The 26,042-nt window shown below is 41.6% G+C and overlaps 1 protein-coding gene across 1 annotated transcript in view; it reads right to left on the reverse strand.

Moving 5' to 3' along the window:
* The window catches only part of C7 (complement C7), a 48,673-nt gene that overhangs the window by 17,179 nt on the left and 5,452 nt on the right, over positions 1-26,042 (reverse strand). The window contains exons 2-13 of the mRNA XM_070411783.1: positions 25,662-25,717; positions 23,926-24,001; positions 19,254-19,395; positions 16,942-17,089; positions 15,593-15,731; positions 13,170-13,343; positions 11,735-11,978; positions 8,822-8,935; positions 8,160-8,326; positions 5,474-5,702; positions 3,114-3,291; positions 219-306 (exon numbers count right to left, since the gene is read on the reverse strand). Coding sequence (XP_070267884.1) covers positions 219-306; positions 3,114-3,291; positions 5,474-5,702; positions 8,160-8,326; positions 8,822-8,935; positions 11,735-11,978; positions 13,170-13,343; positions 15,593-15,731; positions 16,942-17,089; positions 19,254-19,395; positions 23,926-24,001; positions 25,662-25,717 — 1,755 coding nt within the window. The remainder of the gene's footprint in view (positions 1-218; positions 307-3,113; positions 3,292-5,473; positions 5,703-8,159; positions 8,327-8,821; positions 8,936-11,734; positions 11,979-13,169; positions 13,344-15,592; positions 15,732-16,941; positions 17,090-19,253; positions 19,396-23,925; positions 24,002-25,661; positions 25,718-26,042) is intronic.

Raw genomic sequence — 26,042 nt, forward strand, 5'->3', positions numbered from 1 at the left:
GCCACAGAAGATGTACTGACTTCTGCAGAATTCTAAATGCCTTCGGCCAAAGAACAAAAGTCTAAAACTCTCATCACTAAAACTAAGATGCACACATAAAATGTTTACAGCTCTGTTTCCTTGTGGAAGAAGGACATGGACTATGACAACAGTGGAGATGCAGAACTTGACACAAAGAGTATGTGTAAAGAAAGAAATATATATATCTCATAACCAACTTGAACAAATCCGTTGTCCAAGGCAGGGGGTGGTGGACAGAATTCCGTTGGACCCGAAGGCAAAGGAAAACAATGGGGTTCAAGCAATCTGGAAGAGAAAGAAAACAAAATGTAATTAATGTGATGAATTTCCACAGTATAATCAATATTTTGCACCACAGCAAATTTTTTATTTGCATCTGAAAAGATTGTGTTCATGTAAGTAGGTTAATGTGATATTTTTGTCTTTGTCAGGATCAAATATCTGATCACAGCCTGCAATAGAAAACTCAAACATAAACTCAGGCTTGCAAAAGGTAGTTAAGTGGTCAGTAGTAGGAGAAAAATAACAGCAGAAAGGAAAGTCATTCTTTGGGCAACACACCTACTTATGAAACTTTCAGAGGTCACCTGTCTCAGGCCTACTGTTTCTCCTGCTGGCTTGTTCTGAAATTCTTTTAACACAGAATTAATTCAGTATTAAAAATAAAGTACCCAGCCTTAGCCGGTTTGGTTCAGTGGATAGAGCATCAGCCTGCAGACTGAAGGGTCCCAGGTTTGATTCTGGTCAAGGGCACATGCCCTGGTTGTGGGCTTGATCCTCAGTAGTGAGCATGCAGGAAGCGCCAATCCATGATTCTCTCTCATCATGGATGTTTCTAACTCTCTAGCCCTCTCCCTTCCTCTCTGAAATCAATAAAAATATATATTTTTTTAAATAAAATGAAAATAAAAACCAATGGAAAAAATATCCTTTGATGAGGATTAAATGAAAGAATGAATGATAAATAAATAAGAGGATACTATACATATATATATATTGCAGAATTGATCCCCAGTGTGGGGCATGTAGGAGGCAGCTGATCTATGATTCTCTCTCATAACTGCTGTTTCTCTCTCTCTCTCTCTCTCTCTCTCTCTCTCTCTCCCTCTCCCTTACTCTCTGAAATCAATAAAAATATATTTTTAAAAAATAAAAATAAGGTAATTAGAGTTAGTGATCCTGCAAAAGAAGTAAGACAAAATAACGACATTTCTACCTATGTAATACTTTCAACAATAAAGATTTAAAAAAACACTTCTGACTGAGGATGCGCTATGTGTCTGGGCTCTTGGCAGTCACTCTATGTCCAAGGTCATAGAGTAAAAGATATCAAGGCTGGATTCACGTCTAATTAGTCAGGCTCTTAAAATCATGCTCTCTCTACTTCTCACAAGGCAAACTCTAGAGGGAGCTCATAATAGTGATAGCAATGACAGCCACCTGGAAGCAGCGTTTTCAATAGTGCCTCTGAGGCTCTCGTATCGCCACTATGGCCTGCACTCCAGGGACACGGAATCTGAGGGAAAGCATTAGACATGGCCTGAGGGTGGCCTCCTTCTGGACTCAAATGCTCAGGCTCTCGCCACCTTCTGAGGAGACAGAAATGTGACGTTTTCATCATTTTCCTCTTCATACTGAAGAGGAGGACATTTTTCCTCCTCTGAGCATCAAGAAGAGTGAAAATCCCTGCAGTGCCTTCCTTAGGGTGCCCCTTCCCATCAAGCTTTGTGTCTAAAGGCAGGGGAAGCGACCCAGCGGGCAGCGGCCTCCGGAGAGACCTCCTCTTCCCAGAGGCATCCACCCTGAGGCCAGTGCTCTCTGCTCACCAAAATCCCACATGCTTCCCACCTTCCTCCGTCAGGAGGCATTGCTTATGTCAGATGAGAACGCAGCGAAGACCTGGGAACAAGGCATCACACCTCCAGACACCCAAGGGTCACCCTTTTTTCCACTCCCATGACCTTCCTATTATTTGACTAGAACTTGTTGCCAATCCCCGACTGGAAGAGGTTAGTAAGGACAGTGAACACAGTGGGGGGTGGCATGAAAAAACCACTGACCCAGGGGTATGATTCATCAACTAGACATCTTTGAGAGAGTATTTGCAAGGTCCTGGCAACAGGAAGTGAGTGTGAAATGACAGTCGAGATGTTCACCTTCTCTGGTGCCGACATGGAGACACAGGTCATGCTCTTTTATTGCAGTGGTGACCCTGAGAACTCATGAGTAAAAACTGGAGGTAAGATGTTTTGATATCAGAAACTATTGAGATTTTAGATCCTTTGCCAAAACGGTGATATATTTCCCACAATTTAACTTCTAGGAACTTAAACTGCTTAAAGAAACTGGATCCTGAAGATTACGGGTGGAGGATTTTTAAAGTATGTCCCTGTTCAAGTGGAGATCAGAGAATCCCAACTAAAGGAATCCTGGGCTGACGGAGAAGACAGGTGCATTGAGCAAAGGGGCTAACTTGAAGATTCTGACTCCAACCCAGGAGGGACTAAGACAGTGGAAGGAATCACAACGTGCTATTCCCTCAATAAAAAATGTTTGACTTTTTTAAAAAAGATATTAGCCATCTTAAGCATCTGGCCTTATGGTTCATCCTAAATAAAAAAAATAAATGAGGAGTGGTATGTCTGAAAAATCATACAACTATTATTGAGTACTTACTCCATGCCAGGCTTAATCTCACTTATAGCCTATTATCACTTTATCTACTATGAAGATCTTAACTTTAGAGGTGTGGCAAGGACCTTGCCCAGGTCACACAGCACAGAGGTGGCCAATCTACTTGATGTCAACACCACCGCTCGTATCTATGGGACCACACTGCCTCCTAGCTCCCCAGCCTTTTATAACGATGAATCAGGAAAACTTGAAACATGAGTGCAAGGTGGCCAGGCCAGGTCTCCATCCTTCAACTGACCCCTGTGCTAAAGAGCAAGGCAGTCATTGATAAAAAAAAATAAAATAAAATAAATGACTGTTTCACGTCCAAATCATCTAGTAGCAGCCATCGTGTAGTTCACGCGAACTGCAGGGACACTGTGTCCTATGTGATGGCCAGGAGGTCTGGTCCCCCTCACCGCAGATTCTTCAGCTCCTCGTCTTCCTCTCCGCACTGCCTGCTCTCCGATGGTTCTCCAATACAGGACTCCCCGCCCCCACTGGGAGGTGGGTTATTGCATTCACGGCGCCTTGTTCTCCTTCCTTCAACACAGGGGCTCCAAGAGGACCAGCAGTTCCAACCTCCGTCCACCTTTCCTGTAAGAGAAGAGGAAGGTCAGAAAGTACTTGCAGATGGGGGATTGCAGAGCTCACTGGGCAGCTCCCTGCTCCGTGGTCCTTGGGGGAGGGGACGTCAGGGGATTTATTATGTTGGGCATTCACTGAGGTCCTCTACAATGGCCAACGGTCTCTGCACACTGACCAGGCCTGTCTATACCATGGCTGCATTAACAAACTTCTTGCAATAATATCTTAAGTGTGTTTATCATTTTACAACTGTTTCAAAGCACCACGTACATTCCATCATTTATTTACTTCTCACAAGAATGAGGCCAGGTGGGCAGGAGGTCAGTCACCGTTTTTGTGTGAAAGGTATGGACTCTGACACAAAGTGGTTAAATGCCATGCCGGATGCTATACTGGCTGCCAAGGGCCACGTCCAGACTGTAACTGTGTCTTACAACTGAGTTCCGTCTCTCAATAAAGCGAATAAGTTGCTCTTGTTAAAGCAGTGATAGGGCATGAGAAGGACATAATGTACTGGTACCCCAGCTGCCAAGCCCAGGGCTGGCACTGTGCAAAGCCGGGAAGTGTGTAAGCAGATGAACTGCTTTTCCTTCCTATTAGCATCCTTCCCCAGTTCTACACTAGGCACTTCCTCAACCCAACCCTGGCACCTTCCACCTCCGGGCTGATGCACGACTCACAGTCTTTTAGTATTTCCCCCATCATATTCCGTGGGGGAGCCAGGGGAGAGCTGGCACCATCTTCTAAGAACTTTGCTTTACTAGTTAGAGACTACTCTCAGACACCATTCCCCAAAGCATTATTTTCCGATAATAAGTGGGTATGTATACTGGTCCTTAGCTATTACTACTGTGCAACCTATATCCCTCTTTGCCCGGTATCCCATGCCCCACTCCTCGGTACCACACACCAAAACTAAACTAATTTGTATAATAGTTTCCCATGATCTTCCTTATGCTTTCTTCCATCATTAAAAACTGAGTTAATAAAGTAGTCCCCTGAGTATATTAATAAGGGGTAATAATAGCTTGATATATTATGATTGCTACTCCATTCGTCACCAGCAGGGGAAGCTCCCATTTTTATCAAATGACTGGAAATCCAAGCCACAAAGGGGAGAGTCAGGGGTGGAATTTCAATTTACCAGGAAGGTAGGCAGGGGAGGCATTTGAAGGCAAGGATGCCTTCCTGGTGCTTGTCTATAAGGAAGCATCGTTCAGTCATGTATGTATTCATGTATCAAACACTTAATAAGTGACTTCTATAAAATCAAGCTCTGTGTCAGGCTCTGGAAATAAAGAAAAAAATCAAGTCCTGATCTTAAGAAACGATCTTTCTAGAGCAGCGGTCGCCAGCCGGTGGTCCGTGAGGTCCGAAAGGTTGAGGGCTGCTGCTCTAGAGAGACAGACACACGTAAGTAAATATGAGGACAAATGTACATAGTTGTCTCATGGTGGCCTCCTCATGAAGTAACGTCACGGAGCCCCGTTCCCAGTGCTTAAAGCACCAAGCACACTGCCAGGCACACAGCAGGTGCTCAACAAGCACCCATGCATAACTGATGGGCGGGACATAATACAAACAGAAGCGGAGATGTTTCAAGGAGCTGGCCAGCAGAGAGGTTAGGCAGTGCAAGCCCACGCCCCACAGACCTGGGCTAGGACGGAAACTTTCTGAGATGACAACAGAAGGATGGGAGGTGTTTGGGGCACGAAGCTAGTCTAATGGCGGATGGGGAGTGGCAGCAGGCACGTGGGCCTGTGACCTCAGACAGAAAAACAGAGACAAAGGGCCTTGGCCCCAGGGTCCGCCATCCGGACATGGAGCATGGGAGAAACTGAATTAAAATGCGCGGTGAGCCCTACCGGTGTGGCTCAGTGGTTGAGCATCGACCTATGAACCAGGAGGTCACAGTTTGATTCCCAGTCAGGGCACATCCCGGGTTATGGACTCAATCTCCAGTGTGGGGCTTGCAGGAGTCGTCAGATAGATGATTCTCTCTCATCTTTGATGTTTCTAGCTCTCTCTCCCTCTCCCTTCCTTTCTGAAATCAATAAAAATATATTTTTTTAAATGCCCAGTGAGATTTCCTACCCTCCATGCACCAAGAAGCGCAATCTCAGGGCCTGGAGGGAAGGGGTTCCCCTTTTCGATGGGTCCAGCATAACTAGCGAAGAGTCCGCGCACTGACCTGCTTCGTCCCCGACAAGGACTCCATACTCGCAGGCCGCCCCAAACGTGTACGGCTTGCAGTGGCACTGGCACATGGTGCCCTCCACCGCGGCGAGGCCCCCGTTCTGGCAGGGCCGGCAGTGGCAGGGGTCGGTCTCATCCAGGTATTCCTCCAGAGCCCGTCTCAGGTAGAGTCTCTTCACTGCGGCACAGGGGACCTCCTTTACCAGCTCATACAAAGGTGTCAGCTGCACAGGGAAAGACATCCCAGGCAGAAGCCAGGGTTTTAGGCGACAGTATTTTTTTTTTGACAGTTAAGCTCAAACCCCGTGGAAACACTTATGGTAATTCCAATCATTGCTTGTTCAAATAAAAAGAGAAAATAATTCACTTTCCTTGCAAGAGAAATCTAGGAAATAATTGACCAGCTAGAGAAGGAATATTTTTTTGTACCTTGTGTGCAGGTATAAAATTCTTAAAACCAACAGGACATCTATTTTCTAGTTATTGAAAGGTTGTTTTGAAGATAACACATTTTCACCCTCGCAGAGGACAGAGGAAAAGGGGGTGCACTTATGTTACAGGAAGAACACGTGCAATTCAAGTTAAATGTCCTGCCGCAGAGAGGAGACCATCACTCTTTCTCCCTGAAGAAATTTAAAACAGGTTTGCATTGTTGCTCTGTGTTGGATATGTCCAATGCTTCGAGACCACAGGGGTGCTGGCTAAGTCTTAACAATCTGCTCGCTCAGGAATAAGAAGGCTCTGATTTGTGGAATCAGGGTAACTACCGTCACCACAGCTCATGCCAGGCTACCTCCATGACGTCACAGAGCACAGAACTGGGAAGAGATGCATATCACTGGCTTTGGAGAGTCAATACAATCTACATGCAGCGCACAACTAAGATTGACGCAGAGAATTGGTCACATTTCCTCCACCTCTGCCCAAGCTCTTTGGAACTGGATGGCACCATACAGCCGTATAGCTGGAACATGCCTCTACTCTCTCTGTTCCTGTCCTGTGCGGCTAATAAATTAGCACAGCTAACTGTGACAGCTACCATCCTATTGGAAAAGTGCAGAGCTGTGAATGAAAAAGAATCTCTGTTCTTTCCTAATCAACTATTCAGGATTTTTGACAATTTGTATGGGATACTGACAATGAAAATAGGCCACGTTGACTCTTAATGAGTGACACTTCAAGATGAGAGTTCTGCCAAGATCGGTTTGGCTCAGTGGATAGAGCGTCGGCCTGCAGACTAAAAGGTCCCAGGTTCGATTCCGGTCAAGGGCATTTACCTTGGTTGCGGGCACATCCCCAGTGGGAGGTGTGCAGGAGGCAGCTGGTCGATGTTTCTCTCTCATTGATGTTTCTGACTCTCTATCTCTCTCCCTTCCTCTCTGTAAAAAATCAATAAAAATATATTTTTTAAAAAAAGATGAGAGTTCTTGGGGAAACTTCCCCCTCCCCCATCACGCTTATTAGGAGGCAAGTGGGTACACTATGGTGTTGGGGGGCAACCTGAGAAGCGATTGTAGTTTTTGAGTGTATAACATGTGTCCAGGTTTCTTCATCTCTGAAGGTCAATTTCACCTGCAATTGCTTGACTCCCATGGCAGGGAACAGCTCATAGAATCAATTCTGCTATAGCATTTGTTTCGAAAATATAAATTTGTTCTGTTGAGATGGTCATAATGAGGAATAATACAAGCATACCACACACACATTTTGCTTTTTGCTTACGTACCGTTTTGTCCACAAGAAACACGAGGTGAGCACAGAAAACTGGACATGACTGAACCAAACCACACAGGAATACATAAAACGCACAAACACACGCCTCGAACATCCATCCAGTTCACTGCCTACGTGGTACACTACACCCCTCCACATCCCGTGTCACAGCTGGCTGTCACTTCTGATTGTTCTTTCACTTTACAACAATTCACAAGCTGTAACTGCTCCGTCACCCAGCCACATTTTCCTAGTTAATGTGCCACATTCATTACAGCAAATGCATTTCTTAACAATTGAACGTGTATAAAACTGTGCTACTGGCTTTTGTTTTGTTTTTTATTTTTGGTGTCTATTTTTTTTTTAAATGAGTGTCACAGATTAAATTTTTAGTGTTGTATCCCTAACCCCATTTCCCCCCATAAACCCTGTAGTCTTTCTATTGTGCAATTTTGCGTAGCTCCCTGATTTTTAGGAACACATTGGTTGCATTATAAAAGAACTGACTGTATCAATAAAACATCCTAAACCTCCACCAGCCCAAACAGTTTTGGTCTTAATTTACACGCCTCTGGGCGCTTACAGGCCATGACCACAGGGAGAAGGTGATCTGACGAATATAATGAGCCTGAATGCCTTCCTCTTTCGAGAATCTATAGCTCCTCTGAATGAGGGAACAAGAAAACAATCCAATTTAGGGCAAAAGTTTAAAATACAAATTTTTTCATTAATTTCTCTTGGGATTGACAAGACATTTTACTGTCACAACTGAAATATGGACAACAAGATAACAAACCTTCTGTTTTTTATGATTATGCATGCATTCCTTTTCTCATACAGAACATAAACTGAACTTCAGAAACTGCTAACCACAGCCTTTCCTGTTTAACCAGCTTGACTTAATCTCACTTTCCCAGTGCAAAGCAACAGGACCGCTCTCTGCTGCATGTAAGCGGGGCATCACGCACCTTCTGCTTTATGACCGCGGGAAGATCGGGCACAGAGCCCGCCCAGGAGGAATACCGCTTCTGGTTCCCAGCAGGATTGTCCAGCTCCAGGAAACTAAGGCCAGACACCAAGCCTGGACGGCCCCCTCTGACAAATGGGTCCCCTCGCAACACGTTGCTCTGGGTTCCTGCACAAGGAGAAATCCAATGAAGGAAGTCAGGATCCACAAATGAAAATGAGAACCTAAGCGTGAAACATCCATCAAGTATGAAAAAACAACCCATCCAACTGTATGATATTCTGGAAAAGGCAAAACCATAGAAACTGTAAAAAAAAAAAAAAAAAATCAGTGGTTGCCAGGGGTGGGCAGTGGGAGGGAGGGATAGGTGGAGCACAGAGGGGTTTTAGGGCAGTGGCGTTATTATCTAGGACACTCTAGTGGTGGATACATGTCATTATACATTTGTTCAAAGCCATAGAAGGCACTACAGCAGGAATGAACCCTCCGGGGAACTGTGGACTTTGAGTGATAATAGTGTGTCAATGTAGGTTCATCCGTTATGACCAATGTCCCTTATGGGACACTTGCTAAAATGTCAAAGGACTTTGGCGACCAAGAATTAACCAAAGAGAGAGGGTTGGAGGTGAACCTTGCAGTGCATACTGCCGCCTTCTCATTTACCTGAAGCCCATTTTAAAGCATTTTCCAGCTCCTTGCATTTGCTTGAAGAATATTGAACAAACAAAAAGTTGGCACTTTTGGATGAACATCCCTTCATACTTATTGATGAAACACCTGTTGGGAAAAATTAAAAGGTGCTGAGTTTCTGTATTTGTTGAAGACCTTTGAGATGTAGCCAGGTCTGATGAGAGTGAGGACCAGAGGATGTTTCCGACTACTGAGCCCGTCTAATCAAGAGTGACATGATACAGGCATTTCCAAGTGCTCTACAAGAGTGAAGGGTCAAAAAGAGGATATTTGACGTATGTTGGATATTAAACAAAGGAACAGATACTACACTTACTTTCAAATGGTTGAGCCAATATTGGCTCCTGTTCATTTTGACCAGAGAGAGAATGAGGTGCTGGTGATTTCTACATGAAACAGCAGACAGAGCAGAAGTTAAATACCCCGAGGAGGGATATGTTTCACCCTCCATAGTCAGCTTTTCAGGCATAAAGCAAATAGACGAAAGTAGCCTGCGATGGCCCCCAGCCATCTACCAGAGAAATGCTGGGTTCTGGTTCTTCAGCAATTAATTCTTAACACCCTAGTTCTACAGCCTCTGTCTCTCCATCTTTAACATCGCTGGTTTCTAACGTGTCCTTCCCCTGACGCAGGACCTCAGTATGTGAAAATGACTACTCATTATCCAATGCCTTTATTTCTTGTAAAATAGATTTTATTGATTTTTTACAGAGAGGAAGGGAGAGGGATAGAGGTTAGAAACATCGATCAGCTGCCTCCTGCACACCCCTTACTGGGGATATGCCCGCAACTAAGGTACATGCCCTTGACCAGAATCAAACCTGGGACCCTTCAGTCCACAGGCCAACGTTCTATCCACTGAGGCAAACCGGTTTGGGCTATTTTTTTAAAATGAGGATCTATAATAAAGTGTGGAAAGATATTTTTCTTACATAATTTTATTAATCATAATAACCTTAATATTTCTTAAAGAACAATTGGGGGCATATACAGGGTGGGGCAAAAGTAAGGTTACAGTTGTTTACATGGAAAATAATACAATAACTAATAAATAATAATATAAGAATAAACTCTGTGTTTTATGTACTCACAACTGTAAACCTACTTTTGCCCCCACCCTGTATCATATCCCAGGAGAGTTTACTCAAAAGAATGCTTTTACCAACTTGAAAAGCTTTTAAAAAAAATTCTCTCCATTTCTTTTAAGTGCTAAAAAGAAATAAAGGCAGTAAACCTGATTTTAGATCAAGTCAGTTTCTAGATTAATTTTCCAAGGAAATATTGTCTCTGTCGCTGCTACAAAAACCTGTGCTTGTGCAATTTATTTCGAACCTGTGAAATCAGGAAGGTTCAAATATTACTTAAATGTTATTTGGGAAAAACCAAGCCCAAAGGAAAAAACCAGGCAACAGAAACAGAAAAATATGGCAGTTCACCCACAAGAGAAACTACAAGACCTCCTCTGAACTCATGAAGAAGTCTTACCCTCACTCACTCTGAAACTTACCATGGAAGCAACCACTGTAAGTCTGGGAAACTACCTTGCATTCTCTCCAGTAAAAATATAATGAGCCAATCGGGGACGTTTCCACCTGATTTCCTAATGACGGGTATTTCAAGTAGACACCTGACCTGAATCCTGCAGTATCAAATTTCAAACCTATTGTTCTAATTTTACCATCACAGTTAGTAGCAGCTATTTATTAATTATTTCTTGTTATAGAATAGTAAACAAACAGTGCTGCCTAACTTTTTTAAAATGCTGCTTTAATGAAATATTTAAACATGTTTTTTTAAGAAAAGGAGTCTTACTGTCCTCCAAGGTTGTAAGGGCATCTTGACTGATAAGGAGCATCCTGAGGAGCATCCTGAGGAGATGACTTGGAATGAAGAAGCAGGTGTGGGCATCAGCTTAAGGGCAAAGTTGTGAAGGGACAGGTTTTCCTGGAAACATTAGTAAACCAAGGCCAGAAGGTCTCTGAGAGGAAGAGTGGATACTAAGACACCACTCTCTCCCTTCCCACATTGGGGCAGCTGGTGAGGATCTACAAAATGCGAACTCAGTGGCATGCTCTGATTCTAGCAAAAACAAGGCGTTCCTATCAGACACGTAGCAGAAGGAAAAAACTGAGCTGGGTCTAGAGCCAGTTGGACATTCTTATGACCTATGTATGTACTCTTCCATAGGTCTCCATTTCTCAGTCTGTGGGACAAGAAGTACAGTAGCTGTCTCACTGGGTAACAGTGAGAGTCATTGCTAAAACATGTAACTTGGCCCAGCCAGCGTGGCTCAGTGGTTGAGCACTGACCTATGAAATAGGTCACGGTTCAATTCCCGGTCAGGGCACATGCCTGGTTGCAGGCTGGCTCCCCAGTGTGGGGCATGCAGGAGGCAGCCGATCAATGATTCTCTCTCATCATTGATGTTTCTATCTCTCTCTCCCTCTCTCTCTTTTCCTCTCTGAAATCAATAGAAATATATTTTAAAAAACCAACCAAAAAATTCCACATTTAAAAAACTATAAAACAAAACGCATTGATTTCTGCAATAATGGCCAATTCCTCATTAGCTTCCCCTGAGGAATAATATTTAATCTGAGAAATGGGAAAGGTTGAAAGGTGTTCTAAAAACCCAGTCAACACCCTATCTAGATAACCAATGATGATACTGGATTAACTCACATTTCAGGGCACTAAAAGAGTAGGCAGGCTTTTCTTCAAGCCTGTAAGATTTTGAGTAAAATGTAATGGATTCTTGCCATTTGGGATGCCTTTGTAATTTAATTTCTATTTGTCTTATTTTAGAGCTTTAAAGTTTAACTCCATGTTATTCCCCATTTCAATCCCCGCAATGCTTGTACATAAAATTTTTAAAAATACTCTTACCACTTTGTTTCATTTTTTCTGTGTCCACGTAAAAGAGAACTTGGTACTCTCCTCCTAAGGATCCAGACTGCAGAAAATGTGTCCCATACTTTTCGATTAATTGTCGGTAGGCGCTGTAGTCGTACAGAGAGGGGAGGTAGGAGAGTTCCCTCCAGAACGGCTCAGCGAGTTGTAAAAATTCCGGATTGTTATTGATGAACTGAGCCACTTCCACAGTGTTCTGAAGAACCAGCAATTGATAACTCTATGGGAAGAGGAAACAGTAAAAGGAGTTTTAGGTGGAAGATGAAAAGGTAATGGTGACAGTTCCTGTCCAATGTCTCCCTCAACTGCCTCTTCCTCAGCTGCCACCTTCCACCCAGCCTATATAAAGTTTAATTCTGCTGCATGACAAGGTCTGTTCCGGGCCCACTCATTTGAAGCAATCCAGGGAATTTTTGGAATCCCAAGTAGAAACAATATCTGAGGGACGTCATGGTAACTTCTTTTAAAACCCCTGACCAAGTTGTTAATGTAGTTTGTCAACTACAAAAAGAGAACCAACTTCATTAAATGCTAGATAATTTCACAAATAAGTATATAAAATAATGTGTCCTTAGGGTCCACATCGTTGGGCGGCCATATAATGATCTCCCATACTGAAGCATTTATAAGTTAAGCCACTTCATAATGAGTTTTTTAACTACTTCTTAAGCATCTTTTGACGATGTTCAAGAACGATTTATCTTATACCAAATCCTCACTTGTGTGAACAATATGGATATGGCCAATGTTTCTATAGCTCATATTTCCACAGTATAAAACCAATAAAATATACTTTTATATCTCTCTTGTGTGATTGATTTATTAATCAAGTTACTTACTTTAAGAATGAGATAAAATATGCAGATTATAAATGATGATCACCCTGACATTTTTTTCAGCAATAAGTGTGTATCAAGTAGTACAATTCATGTCAACTGTTTAGATTGCCTGAGATGAAAGTTTTAACATTTCAAAACAACAAAGTATCTTAAGTCTTTTAACTTCCTTATGTGAAAATTTTGGTATCTCAAAAGTATTAAAGTATTTTAAATCTTTTCTATCATTAGCATTTAGGGAGTATATATCAATTGGATTTTTAAAATTATAACACTTAAAATAGTATCATCAGTAATCATGGATGAGAAATTTAGGAAAGTTTTAACTAGAAGATTTGAAGGTAAGCTCTTTTTTTAGATTTTTAAATAAGTACAAATACTTTAATGAAAAAATGAAAGTATAAATAAATATACCAAAGAGAATTAACAAGAGGAGATCATACCCTTTAAAGAAATATATTTTCTCTTTGAGGAAGATACTATTGCCCTATTTAAAAAATGAAAGCTGATCCTTTTGTCAATGTTACAAATAGCTAAACCAGTAAAATATGGAAAAGTTAACAATACATAGTAACCTTTTTCTTCTGATTTTCCTGGTAATTTGAATTCCTATTGTATGAAGAAGATGATGATGAAAATCCGAAAAAGGAGCGTCCTCTTGTAGATGATGAAGTCACTGTGGATGTTTGTTTTACATAAGACCAGCTACTGTTGTAAAATTCATAATTAAAATCATTATTTATTTTCACCTGTAAAGAAAATGAAAAATTTTGCTGTAACCAAATTAAGACCTTGGACATAATCAAGAACCTTTTATCATAGATCCTTTAATATGGATACTTGCTTCCTACAATCTTCTAAAGACAAAGCTCTTTATTGACACAAAACAACTGTGCCTTGCCCTGGACAGTGTGGCTCAGTTGGTTGAATGTTGTCTTGTGCGCTGAAAGGTCACTGGTTCAATTCCTAGTCAGGGCACATACCAAGGTTGCAGACTCTATCCCAGGGCAGGGTACATACAGAAGGCAACTGATCAATGTTTCCCTCTCTCTCCCTCTCCTTTCTTCTCTCTATAAAATCAATAAAAACATATAAAAAATAAACAACAACTATGCTTCTCATTAAGACCAGGCCTGCATGAATATAAGGAATCAAGTTCATTCTGTAATTACTCTTTGTTAAGCCAGAAACATGGTATCAATAATGGCAATCCCAAGCGCTTCTCAAAATACATCTGTGGGATCCCCAGTAGGGGGGCGTGCTGAAGGCAGCTGATCAATGATTCTCTCTCATCATTGATGTTTCTGTCTCTCCCTCTCCCTCCCTCTCTGAAATCAATAAAAATATATTTTTTAAAAATATACATCTGTGTACAAACATCTTCCATTTTCCTTTACAGTCAACATTTAGCTCAGAATTAAGCAAATTAACAAAACTACACTAAAAAAGAACTACAAAGCATTTGGTTCTTGATATATTTTTTTGTCTAACAGAGAGGGACAGAGATGTAAATAGGTTACATCATGCAATCTAATTACTTGGATTTTGTTTTGGAACATTCTATGTGATTCCATAGTATATTTAACTTTCCAATTCTATACAATTTATGCAAGTAAGCCTCTTAGCTCCTTAGTTCAGCCATCTCCTTACTCCTTAGTTCAGCCATCTACTCTACACATAACTAACTGCAAGAATCATCTTTTTTCAATGCAATATGATCTTCTTAAACTTTCCTTAATTACATAAGAAACAGTTGGGAACAGCAATAAAGATGCCACCTACATCAGCATGAATGAAATTCAAAACCATAATTTTGAGTAAAAAAGACAATCCATGGAAGAACATATACCATATGCACCATTTATATAAAACTACAAAACAGTCAAAATGAAAACGAAACAGTCAAAACGAAACTACAAATTTTTATTTGGAGACAAAGACATAGGAAATACACATAATCAGAAAAACAAGGAAATGATTAATACACAAGGCGAGAGAGTGATGGCCTAGGGAGTTGAGGAGAGGAGGACTGAGCAGAGAGGGGTAAGCGAGAACCTTTAAGTCATTGGTAATCTATTTCTTTAGGTGGGTGATGGGCATATATGGGTACTTGATCTATTAGTTTTTCCCCAACTGCACATATATATTATTCACACTCTTTTGTACATATGAAATCTTTCACAGTTTGAAAATAAAAACATGTTTCTGAGGAAATGATCATACCAGGGCCTTGACTTTTAACACCCATGCTGGGACAGACCAGGTGGTCCTGGGCCCATACAGAGCAGAGGCCAAATGAAAAGGAGGCAAAAGGAGATTTCAGCTCAAATGACACAAGTTAAAGTACCCTTGCCCCATGCTCTAGGTTACATAAGGGGTATTCTTTATAGACATATTTGTTTTTATTGATTTTATAGAGAGAGGAAGGGAACGAGCAGAGAGATAGAAATATCAATAAGAGAGAAACATCAGTTAGCTGCCTCTTGCACAGCCCATACTGGGGATCGAGCCCACAACTCGGGCATATGCCCTGACTGGGAATAAAATCATGACCTCTTGGTTCATAGGTTGACACTCAACCACTAAGCCACCCCAGCCAGGTTGGGTATTCTTTTTTAAGTCCATATAAAACATTTATAAGAATTGACCACAGCCCTGACCAGTTTGGCTCAGTGGATAGAGTGTTGGCCTGCGGACCGAGCGGTCCCGTGTTCAATTCCAGTCAAGGGCATGTACCTTGGTTGTGGGCACATCCCCAGCGGGAGGTGTGCAGGAGGCAGCTGATGGATGTTTCTCTCTCATCAATATTTCTAACTCTCTATCCCTCTCCCTTCCTCTCTGTAAAAAATCAATGATATATTTTTTTTTTTAAATTGACCACATAGTAGGCACAAGTAAGCTCTCCACAAATAGCCACCAAAAATATATATCATGTAAATAATGATTTCTGGCAACAACTCACAGGTGGGAAATAAGTAAAGTCAATGCAATTCAGTACCTCAAATGTGTAGGAGAGGACATTGGCGCTCAGCCGGTAGTAGTCTGGTTTATCCCCACTGAACACCTTTCTGCACTGGCCTCCGAAACTCTTCGTGTTGATGACTCTGCTCCGGAACTCGCCGGTGAGTGCATTGTAACTGTTGTGGGTGTTTTTTTTAACAAGAAGAACAGATGGTTAAAAATCAGAAATAGCACTTGCTGGAAACGGCATCATTAGAGAACTCTAGAAATACATTACAGTTAAGTGTGTCTTCGAAAGAGAGCTCAGATAAGGAGAACAGAATTCTAGTGAATACCCTACGTTCTCCAGCCTCCCATGCTTGGTATGGTAATTAAAACTAATATCTGGGAAAAGCCAACCTCTTTCAGCCTAAGCACATGTTTGGGAAATATACATCCTTGTGTAGCTATGGCAACAGCTGGCTTTGAATTGAATCTACAGATAAAACCAATACAATTACGATTACCTTCGAGGACAGAGCGCACTCTACAAAGAATTTCAACTGATTGCCTCTTAGCATGTTGCCTGGTGTCCTCTTTAGGGTAATTTTATCACATCTCTATGAATGCATTTTGAAATATCATAGAAAAAAATCACATCTATCATTCTATAATAGATTTTTTAAATATATTTTGTTGATTTTTTACAAAGAGGAAGGGAGAGAGATAGAGAGCTAGAAACATCGATCAGCTGCCTCCTGCACATCTCCCACTGGGGATGTGCCCACAACCAAGGTACATGCCCTTGACCGGAACCGAACCTGGGACCTTTCAGTCCGCAGGCCGATGCTCTATCCACTGAGCCAAACCGGTTTCAGCAATATAATAGATTATTTTAAAACCTTGAAATCTTAACTTGGGTCTGACCCTTAAAAATTCTTCAGAATTCTTTTTGAAAAGACAAACACAGGATTTTCTCAACTTTACTTGGAAATAAAAGTCTCCAGCTCATCTGAGCAATTACTTTTTAGCCTGCATATTTCAATATACTGCTCTCTCGATCTCTCTCTCTCCCTCTTTCTCCATCTCTCTCTCTCTCTCTCTAACAGGGTGACCGACTATGTGGATTTTTCCAGGTCTGTGAGGTTTCCTTGGATGCAAGACTTTCGGTGCTTAAACCAGGACAGTCCTGGGACAATTGGTCACTCCATATTTTACTGCATATGTATTTATGGGTATGCAGATAGTAATTTAAAAATTGTTTTTAGAATGTAGCAAAGAGCTCTGAGCCAAAGGCTTGGCTATTAGGTGATTTGCTATTAAACTTACCAAAAAATAATAACAAAACAAAACAAAATGAAGAATTATAACCCACCAATATGCACAGGTGACTGCCCAGCCCCTTACCCATTTCCAGTAAGTTCAATGTTGGGAGGAGGTTTATCGAGGTCACAGGAACGTCTGCTGTCTGTGTCCTCACATCCATCCTCATCGGCGCCATCTTCATCACAGTCAGAATCCCCGTTGCAAACCAGTGACTTGCTGATGCATTGGCCTGACCACGAGAAAAGCACCCACACAAAAATAAAGGAGGGCAGAAAGGGAACACCACGTGGGATCAAATCGTCCGCCCGCAGCCCCAGCATGCACTGGCCTTTCAGTGTGAATTTAACATCCATGTCCCGGAAGGACTGGTGATTATTTTGGTCCTCATTTTGTAACACACAGAATTGACTCTGACCTTGGCCAGACACAAAACTGAAACTAAAGCCTGAATTCCGATTCCAGGCTTTCACTCATGAGCATCAAGAAGTTTGCCTGAATCCTCCAAAACCAGACCATGCCAACCACTGGGAGGACAGATTGACCTCTTGCCCTTGAACTTTCAGTTTCTTTTCTGGAATCACTGACCAAGATGCCAAGTCCTGCTTTTCTTGGTGACTTAGATGTGTGAGCTTTGAGAACATGGCAACCGAGCCACAAGGTTACAGCTCAACATTAACACCTACTCTGTTTGAGAGACTCTTCTGGATATGGGGATACAAGTATGAATAAAAATGGTATCTGTTAGGTTTTTAATACATTTTACAATGTCACAGGAAAGATATAAAGACATAGACCATTACAATTCAACAACATGATTGTCACAGTAGACATACGCGCAGGGTTCCCAGGATGCACTGGAGGGTACAAATGATCCAACCCCCGCCAACTTCTCCAGCATCCTCTGCAGCCACTCAGCCAGTTTCCCATGCCCTAGTCATCCTGGATCACTTCCATGAATAAAGGCCAGGCTTTCCCTCGTCTCCACTGACCTTGCACTTACAGTTCTCTCAGCCTAGAAGGGTTTCCTCTACCTACCACCTGCTTGTCTTCAATAATCAAATGACACATGGTCTCCTTGCAGAAACCATCTCTACCCCACAGGCTGCGATGCACGTCTTTCCACTTGTCGTCCCACGCTGTCCTGACGGGATAGCACACACCCGCTATGCTGTCCCTCAAGCCCATGCAGCAAACATTGGTTGAGAGTGTACCAGGCACTCCAGATGCAAAAACCACGTGGGGCACAGGCCCGGGCAAAAGTCGGTTTACAGTTGTTCATATGGAAAATACAATAATTAATAAATAAATAATAATGCAAGAACAAACTCCTTGCTTTGAGTACTCATAACTCAAAACCTACTTTTGACCACCCTGAATGTCTTCAAAGAGTGCAGTCTGCCAAGAGACATCCAGGCCAACCAATAGTCCAGAATGCAGATGTACATAGGAAACACGGAAGTGATTTGTCAATTAGTTCTCTTGGTTAGAGGTTCAGGGAAGGCTTCTCAAAGGAGGTGTCATGTAATTTGGGCTTTGAAAGTAAAATAGGAGTTTGACAAGTATTTCTAAAGAACACTTCAAACACAGGGATTATTTATGTACTATTCTGACCATAAAACTTTAAAAAAATTTTTTGAGGGAAGAGGCTATGTGTTTTATTTCTAATTCCACAACCCTTATCACTATATCTGGAACATAAGGAAGAAGAATAAATGCTTGCTGAAGGTTGTTGAATCAATCTGATTCTATAAATGCAACATAGACAATAAATCAAATAATAATGGAAAAACTTTGTTTCAATCACCCATGCATAAGGGTGACTTGTATTGCTCCTCGATTAGCTATTAAAGTTGCTTTTCTTATAAACATAATAATGATTTTGGTTGCCGAAACCGGTTTGGCTCAGTGGATAGAGCGTCGGCCTGGGGACTGGAGGGACCCGGGTTCGATTCCAGTCGGCGGCATGTGCCTGGGTTGTGGGCACATCCTCGGTGGGGGGTGTGCAGGAGGCAGCTGATCGATGTTTCTAACTCTCTATCTCTCTCCATTCCTCTCTGTAAAAAATCAATAAAATATATTTAAAAAATAAAAAATAAAAAAAATAATGATTTTGGTAGTAACATTTTTTCCCAGTCTCAGTGCAATGTCAAGAACTATTTTGTGTGTTTTTTCAAAGAGGCAAAGAATCTTCCCACTTTTATTACCATATGCCTCCCTTTACATTTAAAAGAATAATAGCTGAGTGTGACTATTGTGCCAATGAAAATGATACTGATGTTTGAGGAAAATTAATTTATAGGTCAGTATAAATTCAGTAAAATTCAACAAATATATACCGAACAATTCAAACAAATAACATTTGAGTTTACACTCCGCCTATGGAAAACCAGTACCTGAAAAACACCTGAAACGCTGTCCACATCCCTCTTCCGCTGGACATCCTTGTGTAGGTTTACACGCTTGTGTCTGAAAAGCACTTCCGGCACAAGGGTGACCGCCATACTGTGCATAAACATCAATCACCCGCCTGCGAGTCTAAACAAAGAACAGGTAGTGCTTATCGATACCTCCAGATTCCTTTATCTGAGAAATAACATCTGAGAAACATTAATTCAATTGGAGAAGCAATGTCTGGGAAATGGTCCTGGATCCCACAGAAGTAAAACCTACAAAATCAATGAACCCAAAGACCCACTTATCCTTGAGCCCAGTGACACTTGGGTTATTATTACAGATAATCTACACTAATAAAAGACAAAGATGCTAATTTACTATACCTTCGCTACACCCACCAGCCAATCAGAGTGACTATATGCAAATTAACCCAACCAAGATGTTAGTTGATTTGCATATACCAGCTGGGAGGGAAGACTGAAAACAAGGTGGAAGTGAAGCGCTACAGAAGGGAGCAAAGTAGAGGCGGCAGAGACAGCAACGGAGCCACAGAGCCACGGCAGCGGAGGCGGGAGGCGGGAGGCAGGAGGGAAACCAGCTGTGCGGCGGAGCAGGAGGGAAAACAAACCAGGCGCGCAGCAGAGCGGGAGCGAAGCCTGCCTCAGAGGGTTTTGCTTCCTCCTCTGCTTCGCTCCAGCCACAGGAAGCCCTATTCTTGCAGGAATCTTCCTGCAACGGGCCTCTAGTATATTATATTTATATATGTGTATGTATATATTTACTCTCAGGAGTGAGTACTAAAAAATATATTATAGACTCTTTAAGAAAATAACCTGAAAGAATTAGCTGGGTAAACATGTATGCAAATAGACTGCAATATAGAAGATTAATGCCAAAGCTTTGTACCAAGAGCTAATTAGAAGGGCGACAATGAATTTGACTGGAGAGGGGGTAATGGTTTTGGGAAGAGGGTTGAGATGAAGTGGAGTTATGGAAAACTTTGGAAACGTGGTGGCAATTGATTTGAACTGAATGTTGATCCTTTGTCAGGAAGGCAAGTCAAGGCAAAACAATCCAGAGAGAAATGTGAACACATAGAAGTCAAATTTACAAAACAGAAGACTGGCCTGTGTGGCTAAGTTGTTGAGCATTGACCTCTGAACCAGGAGGTCACTGTTCGATTCCCGGTCAGGGCACATGCCGGGATTGCAGGTGGGGGGCTTGCAGGAGGCAGCCAATCAATGTTTCTCTTTCATTGATGTGTCTATCTCTCTCTCCCTCTCCCTTCCTCTCTGAAATCAATAAAAAATATATTTTAAACAATTTTACAAAATAGAAGCCTTAGTAGTCCAAAGGTGAAGCTGCATCTACAATAGGATGTTAGGAAACAATCAAAATCCTTGATGTCTAAAATGGAAACTAGCTCAAAAGCAAACCTCTAAGGAAGGGGCGGGGGGAGGGGGGGCAGGAGGGGAAAATTTAGAAAATCATCAAGCAAATTGAGAAACAACTAATCATCCTAAAATGCAACAATCAACATGTATCCAATGTTTAAACAAAAAAGAAAGATCTACAAAACCCTTTCCCTCCCCAAAGGTGCATCATCAAAGCCTCTTCCTATACTCAGCTCTTCCCCATTAATAAAAACGAGTAAAATTTGACATTCCAGAGCATGTAACCTTGAGCAAAGACCAACAGGGAAAACCAGATATGTTGAGTCTATTCATCCATCTTACACTGGTTAGAAGTGGGGATTTCTTGGGACAAAGGGTCACAGGAATGTGATATGAACTCTGAGCAGTTTTACATCAGCCTGGGGCTGGCTCTGGCATTTCTCAGTGGGGAATGGAACTCAGTACAGTTTCATTATTATTATTATTATTATTATTATTATATTTTTATTGATTTCAGAGAGAGAGGAAGGGAGAGAGAGAGATAGAAACATCAATGATGGTAGAATCAGTGATCAGCTGCCTCCTGCACGCCCCCAACTGGGGATCGAGCCTGCAACCTGGGCATGTGCCCTGACTAAGAATCGTGACCTTAGTTCATAGGTTGACACTCAACCACTGAGCTACACCAGCTGGGCTCAGTACAGTTTCTTTCTTTTTTTTTTTTAAATATATTTTATTGATTTTTTACAGAGAAGAAGGGAGAGGGATAGAGAGTTAGAAACATTGATGAGAGAGATCGATCAGCTGCCTCCTGCACGCCCCCCACTGGGGATGTGCTCGCAACCCAGGTGCATGCCCTTGACCGGAATCGAACCCGGGACCCTTGAGTCCACAGGCCAACGCTCTATCCACTGAGCCAAACCGGTTCAGCCAGTACAGTTTCTTAATAAGTTTTAGTTTCTTTATTTAATTGATGAAGACACCTCTCATGTGTGGCTGATTAATTTGTCATTCTCTGAAGTTCAAAGCATGGATTGTGTTGTTGTATAAGTGATGTTTTCCCTCCCTGTCTGTCAGGAGGACCTTGATGGCTGCCTACGCTCAGCAGTCTCATTCTCACCTGTCAGATTCTGATCTTATGACCCCTTTTTAATTTTCACTTGTCTCTTTCTGGATGAAAATTTTGATTGTATAAGCTAGGATGTATCCATTGCATCATGACCTTCTCTCAACGAGAAAAAATTGCTAATATGAAAAATACCTTCTATCTACTTCTATTTAGTGCTCTTTCTTAACATTTTTTAAATTATAAAAATGTTTTCTGTGGTAGGTGTTTGTCTGATGTTCGCCTTGTTATTCACGTATTTTTTTGCCTATAATCAGAGTTGTCATCTATTATATTTGCCAGAAGCCAAATTCTGCAATTGTGTAAGTTATTTTGTAAATACCACTCACAGAGGTACTAAATAAATGCTTGAAGAAAATGATGATTATGATGATGCTTCAAAATTATGTTCTGCAATATGTTTCTGTTGTTCTAATAACTTAAAAAATAAATTTTAAATACATATTTTTATCCAAACAGCACTACTTCTAAAATAGTTTACAAATATCGAATAATATTGTGCACCTGAAACTATTAGAATGTTACATGTCAATAATATTTCAATGAAAAATATTTGAACATTCAAATGTTCAGAAATTTTAAAACAAATATTATAGCCCTGGCTGGTTTGGCTCAGTGGATAGAGCATCAGCCTGTGAACGGAAGGGTCCCAGGTTTGATTCCTGTCAAGGGCACATGCCCAGGTTGCAGGCTTGATCCCCAGTAGGGGGCGTGCAGGAGGCAGCTGATCAGTGATTCTCTCTCATTAATGTTTCTCTCTCTCTCTCCCTCTCCCTTCTTTTCTAAAATCAATAAAAATATATTTTAAAAAATAAAATAAAACAAACATTATATTTTTCAAATTCATCCTAAAGAATTATCAGAAAAGAGGATATATGCCTATGTATAAAAATGTTCATTAAATTTTTATTTATAATAACCAAAAATGTAAATAATCTAAAATATCAAACAATAGGAAAATAGATAAATAAGTTTAATATATTTATATACAGCTATCAAAATTCATGCTGATATATATACATAGCCCATGGACATAGACAATAGTGCGGAGAAGGACTAGGGTGGGGTGGGAGCTGGGTGGAGTGGGACAAAGGAGGGGGAATGGAGCACATGTGTAATACTCTCAACAAAAAAATTCTTTTTTAATTTATGCTGACAGTATGTTATGTTAAAATAGTAGAATACAAAACTATGATCAAATGATCTTAATTTTAAAAATCATAAACACACAGGAAGAAAACAAAAGAAATAACCAATGCTGTTATATCGGTTTCTTCTAAATGGTGGAATTATAAGTAGTGTTTTCTTTATGTATACTTTTCTGTTTTTTTCTCCAATGAGTAATTTATAATAAGAAAAAAAAAGCATACATTTCTAGAAGGACTCTATAATCTCCAGAGCAGGTCTGTTCTTTTATTTGTATTAACTTAAAAATGAAACTTCAGGTGCACTTTCCCTCTGAGGAGCACGCCCGTGCCATTCCCCCACAGGCAGACACGTATTCCCCAACCTCTAAGGGGCCATGAGACTTGCAACCGGGGAGCAAGGGCGGCAGCAGCTCAAGCCGGGCTAACCCCCTGAACCTCTTACAAGGCCCCTTTTCTTTGTTTAGCCCTTCCCTTTGGATAGCCACATCTCCCATACCCCTTTCCTTAAATAAATTCAATTTTCTTTTAAGAAATGGAACTTTAAAACATTGCAAAATGTTTGACTTTTCATGGTCATCCACTACTTGCCAGGCAAAACAAAGCGGTAATTTTGCCACTTGTTAGTGTTTATTTCAAATAAGAAGACAAGTTGAATCCATTAAACTTGAATCGGGTTTTGAATTGTCTACTGACTTCATTTCATGCTCTTCTTGTTTCTCTAGTAGCTCAGGAATTAGTGAGCTGCTTTTCATGGTTAGCCTACGTATATTTCTGGTAAGATTCAGAAAAGATTTAGAAAAGTCCTGTGAGGAAAAGCTAGAATGCAGACAATACTTTATTACAATATTAATTATTATACAAGTTATACTTCTTTTCCTTTAAAATGACTAATTGCATTTCAAAAAACATTAAAAAATAGCATTCAAACGTGAATGCCCTTTTGTCCACGCCTCAGCGATTTCAGCAGATAAGCAATAAATACAAAGTTTCTACAAGGGCCCACCTGAGACTTGGTGCAGCCATTGCATTCCGACCAAGGGCCGAAGGAGCCCCACTGGCAATTGACCGGAGAAGAGGCGCTGTCCAACGGTTCATCAACACAGGTGGGAAGGTAAGAGAGAGGGGACACAGAGAACAGTCAAAAACTGCTTCACAAATTTACTTCCAAAGAGCAACCAAAAGTATCCCAAAATATATTTTGTAAATCTGTAAAAGGGACCCACTTTTTGAGAGATTAACATTTGTTAAACATCTATCATGTACCGGGCACTATGGAAACACTACAGCTGTAGGCATATTAAAAGAGATAGGTCAATAACCATTGACAAAGGGGAGGACAAAGACACAGATGCATCAGCAAGTGATCACAGTACAATAATACAACCGTAACCCGTGATGCAATAAAGCCAGTCTAAAAGACTTCACAATAGGAATGTGTACAGGATGATGTTATGGAAATAGAGACAGGGGCGTGGTCAGAGTCGGGAGAGATAAGTGAGAACATCTAGGAGGAAGGTACTGTAGCCTTCGGAAGGATTCTGAGTGGTAAATGAAAAAGTTACTCAAAACCTCTCGAACCCGGGAGACCAGGAGAGTGGGATACTGAAGACGAGCAAGGGCTAAATGGACAGGAATTCACTTTTAAATGCTCCCCTGTTCATTTAGGTCCCTTCTTAAGCCCACACTCTTAGAGGGGACATCGGAGCCTAAACAAGTGCACTCAAAATATGTGGAAATGGGGAGTTGGCGCTCACACCATGCTTAGCACCAGCTGTGTGGAGGTCACGTGGCTTAGCCCTCAGACATTCCCCTCGCAAAGGGTGAAGGAATGGAGACTCCCGATTTCTGGATTTTGAGCACATTTCTAGCCTTGAAAACACCTGCGGGTGACCTGCCTCCTCTTCGGGCCCTGGGTGACCTTGACAGTAAGGAGCCGGTGCTGCAGTGTGTGTGTCTCGGGTGCTTTGATGGAGCCAAAAGTCTTGATGTGGCACCAAGGGTCCCAATGCCTTAGAATTATTGACCCTCAAACAATGTGAACTTGCTATGTTCCTATTTGGGGTCCCAGGGACAGGCTCAGCCTCCCCCACAGCGCGAGGCTTAGGGAGGGAAGCGCGCTCGGCCTCACCTCCTCTGGGCTCCCGCTGCGCCCTGTCCAGGCCTCTGGCAGAGGGAGCATGTGTGTATGGAAATCAACTGTTTCCAGTTCCCAATCACGCAGCCGAGGAGCAGGGTCCCCAGTCACCAGCACGGCGCCTGACACATATTCTGATAGTTTCCTAGTGAACTGACCTGGTCCCGTCCTGCCAAACTGACCGCGAAAGCAAAACAAGGCCGCGGGTAAATGAGCCCGCCGTTCTCCAGGCCGCGAGGGCCACTAAAACTATGTCTGCAAAGACTCTCGACCTTTAAAATCCGAAGAATGTTTTGCCATGACTACATTTAAAGATCAATTTCTGCTCTGGACTGTGTAAGGCAGCTGCGATTCTCCGAAAGGGGGTAAAACCACAGCTGGGACAGGCAGAAAACCTGGAGGTATTTTTCAACTGTAGGCTTCTTCCTTGCAGCAAGTAAAATAAGAATAAAACAAGCTTTTGCCATCGTTGCCTTTTCTCAAGATGTGGAAAGATACCGCATTGAAGAGAAACATGCTCAGGCTGCACTAAAATATTTCCTAAAAACAAACAAACAAAAAAAAACATTTTAATTATTTCCACACACAATCCAAACAATTCTCACCTTGAAAAAACTGGGAACTCTGCTATAAATCCCACCAAGATGAAGAAACTTAGAGCCTGGAGGGAAATAAAAGCATTATTTTCATTTGCATTTCTTAAATGAGTTGAAAACCAATTCATTTGTACAAGTCAAGATTTGTGATTTAGGAATATAAAGTGAAAGGACCAGGGAGAAGGCTTGGTGACTCTACTTGTCTTTTTTAAGTTTCCATTTGAAACAAGAGTCGAATATAATTCTGTTAAGCTCACCTCCTACTGTTCATTTGTGTGTGTTTGTATTTTTATTTATTTCAGAGAGAAAGGGAAAGGGAGAGAGAGAGAGAAGCATCAATGATGAGAGAGAATCATTGATTGATTGCCTTCTGCACACCTGCCCCCTGAC

The sequence above is a fragment of the Myotis yumanensis genome, unplaced genomic scaffold, assembly GCF_028538775.1.
Source record: "Myotis yumanensis isolate MYYU_CA2020_CCGP unplaced genomic scaffold, mMyoYum1.0.hap1 SCAF_4, whole genome shotgun sequence".
Taxonomy (NCBI): domain Eukaryota; kingdom Metazoa; phylum Chordata; class Mammalia; order Chiroptera; family Vespertilionidae; genus Myotis; species Myotis yumanensis.